A 9,437-nucleotide genomic window follows, 5' to 3' on the forward strand; every position below is an offset into this window, starting at 1 on the left:
CTCTCTCTCTCTCTCTCTCTCTCTCTCTCTCTCTCTCTCTCTGCCTCGAGTGCTGCTTTAAAAAATGTTTCGCGTCATAATTTAAGCATCATTTACATTTCCAAAAGAGGTGGGACGAGAAACCGATCCGGTGTTAATCTACGTTAGTCCTCATCGGTTGCATCGGTGCTCACAATGCAACCTCGATCTGCGTGAGGCGCAGAGAAGAGGGCAGGAATGACACGCGGAAAGCGATGCGTCGGGTTGCTAGATCTTGCGTTACGTAACAGTCCACAGTCCACGACTGCGGAACGCACCTGTGTGAATTGCCTTTTTCGACCTGTAACCTGTTACGGAGCAGCGCGATGTGCCAGTGATCAAGCATCCCTGCGACCAACCCAGTGAAACAGAGTCCTTGAGATGAAGCATCGTCTTCTTCTAGGCGAGTTTTATAAAGGGGACACCTTACCGCACGGTTACGATTGTTCTGACAGTGACACTCGTGCGACAATAAAATTAGATATTGTCCACGTGTGTGCTTTGACAAGAGGACAAGAAAAAACAAATGACATTGGATTCTTTCGACTTGATTTCTTAATGAAATACAAACAAGTTGCGTTTGTTCTATTATGAAGAAAAGACGATACGTAACTCAATGTCGCTTTCTTTCTGCATCTCCATTTTTTCTACTACTATCCATAGTTCGATAGATTCTGTTAGTTTGACTTTGTCATAAAATACTCTAATCGGCTTAGGAGCGATAAATGAACGATAGTGGTCTGCATCTTGAAGAAAAATCTCCGTGCTAATCCATGTCTGAATCACTTGAACGCACGCGTGCTTCACGGTCATAACAACGAATTATGATTCAATTAGCGATAAATTCATCGCACAGTTAATTGCGAAATGTACACTCCCAGGCACAATTGGAAGGATTAGCCGTGCTTCATAAGTTACTCGTTATCACAAAATTCCAGCCATATTTTTATGTTTTAGCCGACAATAGAAGCTATTATTCTATATCGCGTACTAAAAACAATACGACAAACATGATCAAAAATATTCGATGTTTCTTCCAATACTTCTTACATGTATATATCCATCTTCTATAGTATGATTTACGATGATGTTTTACTACACGAAAGAAAAGTCCGTTAGTTGGACTTGAACGCGAAGAAAGAACGCGCGTAATCTCAACGAACGTATCGCGCTCGACAAACGTTCACGATTCACGCGAGAGAGTCGACCTTTGTTAAAGGGTTAATACGAATCCTAATTGAAAGAAGGTCGCGCGCCATAAAGAGATCTGAGAGAAAAGCGAGCAGAGTAATCAACGATTCCGCGTCACTAATTAAGGCAAAGTGTAAATTGCATACAGCAGTTATAACAGTTTCCAGCTTCTATTGTAAAATATCAGAAATAAAAGACGCTAATAGTTTCTTTTTCATGAAAAATAACGAGAGAGAGAGAGAGAGAGAGAGAGAGAGAGAGAGAGAGAGAGAGAGAGAAATTTCCCTCACGCTTTCTCGCACGAAGAAATTCCTTAGGCGGTTCCCCGAGTGACTCATTGAGTGGTATTTTCATACAACTGACGTAACACACTCGATTGGATCGTTTAATAAGCGATACGCGTATCGGACAATGCGCGCGGGCGGTTGTGCTTCCCCTCTCGTTTCTCTCGTTTCTCTTCTTTATCGCGCATCCACGACGCGATAAACGCTTCGCTTCTACAAAGACAATCTCGGCACGACGCCCTCCTTTTAAATCTCTGCTCTGCTCTCTACTGGCGAGACTCGCCAAACGACAACGCCAATCGACAACGGAATGTTATCTTCTTCCCGAGATGGGAGCACCATGGGTGGAGTAGCATCTGAAGAATTCACTTTTTACACATCTTTATGCACCGCTCCATCTATCTCCAGACATGTATTAACCTTTCTCCGTTCTTTTTCGATCGATTTTTCGTAATGTTTTTTTCTGAGAAGAAGAAAAGAACTTGTTCGACTACCGCGCTTAAAATCTCACTCTACGTATCACTAGCCGTTAGTCATCGCGTTTCTCCAAACGCACCGTTCCACAACTTTTCTCATATCAGAACGAGTGTCGGGAAACGAAAGGATCGCATCTTTTCGGACTCTTACCAGACCGTCGTCGAACTCGTCGTCGTCCGTATCCGAGTCCGAGTAGCCTCTCAGCTTTCGAACTTTCTTTTTCACTTCCTTCTTCACCACCCTCGCTATCGCGCTTTCCGGCTGCGTGCAATCGTTCCATTAAAACTTGACAAACATTGTTACCCACGCGGAGAAATTATTAGTACCATTCACTGCAACGGTATATGTTAAATTCACGTTAAAGTCATTCTATTCGGCCATGAGTACGAGTCGCGATAAATGGTTGCACATACATCTCTTTCGTGTTTTAACACATTAACCTATATACTATTTCTCATCTTTTGTTCTCTAGCAGCTATTCATCTGCATTGGAATCTAGCCCTAATGTTTTATTTATCGCATAAAAGTGTGCTACTGACACGATGCATTTTAAAGTGCAATGTGCACGAATAGCGATACCCAGTAAAATAGCTACCACGATTTGCAACACCGCAACAAAATCAGCCGAATCAGGCAATATTATTCATGTATGTTTTGCCGTAAAAAGCGCAATAAGTCTGGCACAAATTAGTACAACTAATTTCTACGAGATTTCATACGATACAACTTTGGAATCTGGTCTCTATAGCGCCCAAGTAGAAGCAAAATTATTATACGTGTAACGCTGGAAATGGTTCGAATTGTATCACTCCGACAAATCATCGCCAAAATAGCAATTCGATTTCAATGTTTATTGAATTAGCGAGATTCAAAATAAAAACGCTTAGTAGCGCCGAGATGAGACTTCGCTCGACTATCGCTCGACACCAGCTAGTTGTCAGATGCCAGTATCGGTTAGGAGTTCGTGTCTGGTGTTCAACCATGACAATTTCCACCTGGGCGAGCCAGGCAGGCACCTGTCGCGCCGGTTTTTCCCGATGAAAGGTTTTCCTGTCGAAGACGTTGGAAAGTCTGCGAAAAGATCACATTCGAGGGAAACGGAACAAGAAATCTGGAAACGAGTTAGACTGTCGCAGAGAACGAGAAAATCGGCGACCTGCTGAAAAAGACGACTAGTCGAGCGAGAAGCGGCGACTGTGTGTCAAGGTGAAGGCGCGTCTCTCGCTGCTGCTAACCAGCCGGTGAAAGCCGATGAAGTAGCGTCTACCTGCGAGTAACTGGTCTGCGGCTAACTGTACTCGGATTCGAAAATTGAAGTCACTCGAACAGGTAGTAAAACCGAATGCATGCTGACTCGTCAAGCGTTGACTATTAATTACCGATCCTACAAGATTATGATTTTGCAGCAGAATTGATTGTTTCTAAGAAAGTTCTATACAGGAAATCATTATAGATTCACGTGCAACTATAATTTTTCAGTTTTTCTTGAACAGAAAATAACCAAATCAAACGAGTCTTATACCGCTTCAAATGCCAAATTTTTCCGTAAAATTGCAGCCACTTGTGTAGTTACAGATACAACTTCGAGAGAAAAGTATACAGACAGAAAAATACATATCGCGTTCAAGTAAATGTTGGTTGTTTCAAGTACATGAGTTTATATAGCCGTAAATTTGTCATACAATTTTGTCACATAAGCATCAAATTTATTCAAAATACATGCTGCATCTTGGTAAGTTTAACATTTCAAACAAGAATATTAAGTTAAAACATAAATCCGGTTTACTTCCTACATAGAGTCAAACCAACTCTTTCTTCCATGATATGATTTTATAATATTTTTGTAGATTACATTCTTTTTTTAAAGATAATGAGCTTTTTTCTCAAACTTTTAATAAATAAATATATATATATATATATATATATGTATTTTTTTTTCTTTAAGACTTATATCTATAAAATATTTTGAGAATGTAGAATATATTTTAAGACTATTATAAAGGAAATATTCCTTGTTGAAGATAAGCATTACACCTCAAAAAAAGTAGACTGAGTAATCGCTTCTCTTAGTAATAGAATAATATTTTCCTACACTGAGAGAAATGGCTTGGTGAATGATTCTATACTCGTCTTATGAAAGTAATATGGTAAATTTATATGCAATATCTGGTTCACATATCCAATATTCTGAAAACATTACATAATGCTTCAACACATCTGATAGTTGATACCAAGGCATCTAGACAGTTTGGTAATTCTTTCTAGACGTGTGGTACTATAGACGCGATAGTTAATCGTTGCGACGTTACTTTTTTCATCTGTACTAATTTGTAAAGACGTCGGTGCTATAAAAGAGTAAACGCTGAAACAGTCAGATATTCGGAAGAATGGAATCTCTTAAAATATGTCGAAAAATTTAGAAGTATATGAACATATGCAGTAAGTATATGAAAATTATATATATAACTATATATATATACACACACACACACACACACCCCACACACACACATACACACACACACAATATTCACCAAATGAATTATATGTTGTACTAGATGGTTTGGTAAACATATTTAAGCATCACTGTAATGCTACTTAGACAATGTGCTCACCAGATAGTTTGGTATCATTGACTAAATATCTTGTTACACGATTATTCACCATATCGTTTGGTAAACCTAAATAGAATTCTGGTTAGTATCATCAGACATTTCCCTCAGTGTGTGTATATGATTTGAAAGTTTCTCAAACACGATATGATATGTACCGGTAGTCCTCGTTTCCGATCAAGTCGCGAAAATTATCGAATACTTGGTTGATTTCAATATATTTGGATTTGAGATGATACCTTTAGGAGAAGAAGTATTGAAATAACAAAAGTTTTGTTGTAACATTCGAAATTTTCAAAAAAGAAATAGATTTTGACGAACTTGTACAGTTATATGATGTCTGAAGAACACGCATCGTCAGAAAAACCGCACATCACATGGTTAGAAAAAGAAACGCAAGAACATCGAACACGTGTCTCGCACTTGAAAGAAGATGACGTCAGCGTTTGTTACCGACGAGCCAAGATCTAAGAAACCGAGAATTCTTGATAACTGGTAGCGAACAATGTAGCTGTAAAAAAAACCTCTGTCGCGCCGATCTGATCGTGTGAGATACATATCCCAGTATGTATATAATGCGAAGAAATTAAAGAAATACCACTCTAGAAAGTCTCGATTGCCATGTTGCAGCCACTTAAAAACAGGTTTCGTGCGAATCGGCGCAACGTACTTCACCATCGCTCGCTATTTAGGACCCTTTGCATTATTGCCGGAATGCTCGTGTGTAATTCCTTAGGAAGTCGGCAATTACTGCTGCTTCGTGCATTAATTCCATACACTTTACGTGAGCGTAAGCGTAAATCTGATGCACACTCGACCGCAAAGATACGCAAATTACTTCGCATTATACAGGAGACGAAAATTTGATGTAGGTATTTAATTCAAAGCCAACTGCAAAGTTAACCCACTAGAAGCTATCCCTCGGAACTAAACTTCAAATCGAGTCTAAACTAGCTTCTGAAACACGTTACATAAGTTTCGCGCTGTTACCATGAATAATAGCAACAACACTTGTCTTTAAAGTACACTTTCTCAGTTTTTGAAACTCTCAACAGAAAATGTTTCTCTCCATACATTTCTCCTTTTTCTTGTTTTCTCTACAGTTATCTACCTTCCTGGTTAACATCACTACACATACACAAACATCTCAAAGTTACAATTCTACCATTATAGGATTATAATCTGATAAAGCGAGCCACCACTTTACAACCGTTTGACATATTGTCAGATGTAGTTTGGCAATACATTTTTGCTCAATTCCCAACAAGTTCCTAACGATACACACGGATGGGTGTCGAGTGTCACGCGATAACGATGGCACAACCGTCGCGCCATCAGGTTTCCAATACCGACACCGAAAATTGATCACAGTGGAATTTTGCTTTCAACGAATAAACTGCTTTCAAACCGCCAACGAAGCTAGAGCAAAATTCAATAACCGACTTACTTTCGCCGTGAATAAACGTTATAGAAATGAGTTGTGCGATATACTTTTCTTTGTACGTATACAAATATACCGACGATAAATGTTAAGAGTAGACAATCAACGAGAAAATTAAACTCAGTTACAAGTAACGAGAGAAAAAAGAAACAATAAGACAAACGTTATAGAGCGAATTCGCGCAAGTATCCTACCTTCTTATAGAGTTTGATCCAGGTGAGGTCGCCCTTATTATCGGTGTACTGGAGGCCGAAGAACCATACCTCGCGCAGTCCGATCGTCTTCACGACCTGGTCGAACAACTGCTTCCCGGTGGTCGTCTGCTGGATCGCGAACTCCAGCTCGGCGTCCATCGTCGTCACCCTCACGTTCATCTTCGTGATGCAGAACATGTAAAAATAATGGCGCCGTCAGATAACGCGAAAGAAAGGCGTCGAACGGAGTCGCGGTTAGAATATTTTGGTGAATTCTTTCTTGACAAATTGATTAGTGTGTATTCCGCTCCAAAAGTATCCCGCAAAGCTTGTGGAAAACTAAGGAAACGGATATTCTCGTTTAAACGTAAGCGGCTCGAATTTGTGTCGCAATGCATTGAGATTCAAAAGCAAATTGACCGGTAACGGCCGCCTCACCATCTTAGCGCCGGCAACCATGTCTGCGAGATTCGTTCAACACACAGCAGGAAGGGCACTGATAAATCACGAAAGACACGACGCGAAAGTATCTGGCACTGCGAACGAATTTCAGACGCCGGGACGCGGTAGGAATAGCGGCAAAAGCTCGACCACAAAATTTGACTTTGATCGTGCGTGCGTGCGTGCGTGCGTGCGTGCGTACGGGCGCCAGTCGACCTTCGCCGGTCTCGAGCTAGACAATGGGCTGAACGGCGAGTGCAACCGGCTGCGTCCTTTCCCCCTCGATCGCTGTTCCGGCGAAAACGCGACGCGACGCAACGGTGCAACTCTTCTCTCACTACGAGCGAGCGCGGTGCGTTGCGCGGTCACGTGAGAAAGCCGCTCCACCAATCGCCGCGGTCTACGATACCGGCTGCACGGAAGGAAGCGACCCCGCCTGAAGCCCACGTAACGTCGACAACGATTAACGTTTTTGAAAAGTGGCGGGCGCGTTCGATATCGCCCGATTGGCGGAAGCGATGAGCACGCGCAACCGTTGCAACCACACGCGGTCCACGCGCGCGTTCATTTCGTTGCGTAACTTTTCATTTCTGCACGCTTTTTATTTACGTTTTTGCATCTTGACGTGAGAACGAAAATCGCGTGTTCTCTTCATATGAAACACAATCAATACATTCTCCTATTAAATTTATCGATAAAGAAACGCATTTAGTAAAGAGCTGTTCAGAGCTAACTAGGAAAAATCTTGAATTACTTTTTATCAATTAAACCTTCAAAGAATCAATCTTTTATCTCGTACATTGACCAATATCGCGAGGCTCCAGAAGAACAAAATATCGCTAAATTAAGTTGCATTTGTAATGTGGAAACACAATTCGAATAATCCTAATATATGTGTTTTTGTCGCTCCATACACTCAAATATAACTTGATCTACATAAAAAGAAAAGAAAAAAATAAAATGAAACCAAAACTTTGCCGCAATCAGCAAACGTCGCATAATAATACAATGTTTCACCTCTGGGCGCGCACAAGTGTTCGTTACCGCCGATCCCAATAAAAGATATCACCTTATGTAATGTTACGTAATGTTCGTAAAAAGTAACGTCTGAAAGACGTAGCATCTTTGTCTCTAAGAATAGAATACATTTTTCGTATTATATTCATTGCCGTGGCAGATAAGAGAATATCTATCTTGTCCGTTTTCTCCAGTGTCAAGTGCAAAGTGTATTTTTGGCCCGTGATTGAAATCATTTTATTATATACTAATTCAGATTTAATTACTTATGATTAACAAAAAAGCAATAAACACGAATTTTTATCACGCGACTGTAAGCAGAAATCAAATATGTAACAATTAAAGCTCCTTGCCGCTGTCATATTGATTAATGACATCAGAAGTAAGAGAAAACGTATGTCTAGAATTCTTGTGAAATACGTCAAAATGAAAGATTGTGTCCATAAAATGATACATGTTATCGATCAAGTACATTTATAAAATATTCCATAAACTTTCCTTTTACGCTACTAATTGATAAATTGCGGCAAAAGATCATGAGATAAGGTAGACTAAAAAGAAAGTTTGCATGTTAAATTAATTTTACCAGTTACTTTGATTAGAACAAAAAAAAAGTTTTCGGAATATTTTACAAATGTGCTTAATCAATCCTAAAAGTCATTTTATCGACATGTCCTTTTGTTTCAGTGTATTTTGCAAGAATTTTGAGCATGCGTTTTCTTACTTTTGACATCATCAATTGAGAGTGAGACCAGCAGAGGAAGACCAGGAATCTTAAAGCGATCTCGATTCCCTTGTTTTGCCTGGCAAGCATCGTTCGGGTAAATTTCACAATAGGTGTCGACGTCACAAATCACCCGTTTTCCGTGCTAACGAATATGTATTATCTTATCATATATAAGTTATTGCGAGACAAATATAATGTTTCGTGCCGTTGTCGTAAAATGAACGTGACAATAAATAGATTGTAAATCGCGACTCTAAAAAATGCATTTGAAAACGCGTTTTCAACAATAAGTAATTAAGCTTGTGATTTATAACAGGATAAAATGTGTCATTTTTAACATAAATCTAGAACTATTCGCGCGTTTGCACGGTCAGTTCTGCTTCAAACAAGAGAAATACATACCGACTTAGGCATCGTGGCAGTTGTGTTTTCTCTTACTAAACAGTGGAACTATCCCTCTGAAACAAACATAACAATGTGCACGATTAAAAATCAATTTTTTAAGCTGGAGAAATTGCTTAAAACGAATTTAAAAATGCGCTAGAATACGCACGTGAGGTACATTTTTTTTCTAAATTCCTCACTTTATAAATTTCTCAAATTTGAACGAAATCATCATGCTTTTGCTTTACCGAAGCACTATCAACGACATGACACTGAGGTAATTTTTTTAAAATTCACCAATAACATGTGACTTATACGACAGACGGACAGACGCGTATTTCATCGGTCATCTAATTACGATAGATTAGGCAGTTAAGATGCTAAATAAATTGTAACAAAATTGCCGTATGCTTCCGACCAGAGGTCGAAGTAGCAAATAGTCATTTCTGACTTAACAAACATTATATGTCGACCACTGTCGGTTATGTACGATAAAAATGTTAGCAGGGTGTTACACGAAATGCATAACCGCTTTCTCAGCGAATTTTTAACTAGGATACATATCGAGAAGAAGAAAAAGAAGAACGGAAGAAACGAGAGAGAGAGAGAGAAAGAGAGAGAGAGAGAGAGAGAGAGAGAGAGAGAGAGAGA

At 39.6% G+C, this 9,437-nt stretch overlaps 1 protein-coding gene across 2 annotated transcripts in view; it reads right to left on the reverse strand.

Annotated features, from left to right (window-relative positions):
* LOC116842215 (moesin/ezrin/radixin homolog 1) overlaps window positions 1-9,437 on the reverse strand; it is a 25,200-nt gene that overhangs the window by 11,890 nt on the left and 3,873 nt on the right. Inside the window, exons 2-3 of one of the 2 annotated variants that reach the window (XM_032811106.1) lie at window positions 8,805-8,860; window positions 6,218-6,397 (exon numbers count right to left, since the gene is read on the reverse strand). In XM_032811106.1, the coding sequence (XP_032666997.1) occupies window positions 6,218-6,397; window positions 8,805-8,816 (192 nt within the window). In that variant the 5' untranslated portion in view covers window positions 8,817-8,860. Of the gene's footprint in view, window positions 1-6,217; window positions 6,398-6,655; window positions 6,944-8,804; window positions 8,861-9,437 lie in introns of those variants that run through there. The other variant, XM_032811096.1, reaches the window with a different exon arrangement.

The sequence above is a fragment of the Odontomachus brunneus genome, unplaced genomic scaffold (genome assembly GCF_010583005.1).
Source record: "Odontomachus brunneus isolate Ranch 3 - 2012 unplaced genomic scaffold, Obru_v1 Obru_scaffold_002, whole genome shotgun sequence".
NCBI classification, from domain to species: domain Eukaryota; kingdom Metazoa; phylum Arthropoda; class Insecta; order Hymenoptera; family Formicidae; genus Odontomachus; species Odontomachus brunneus.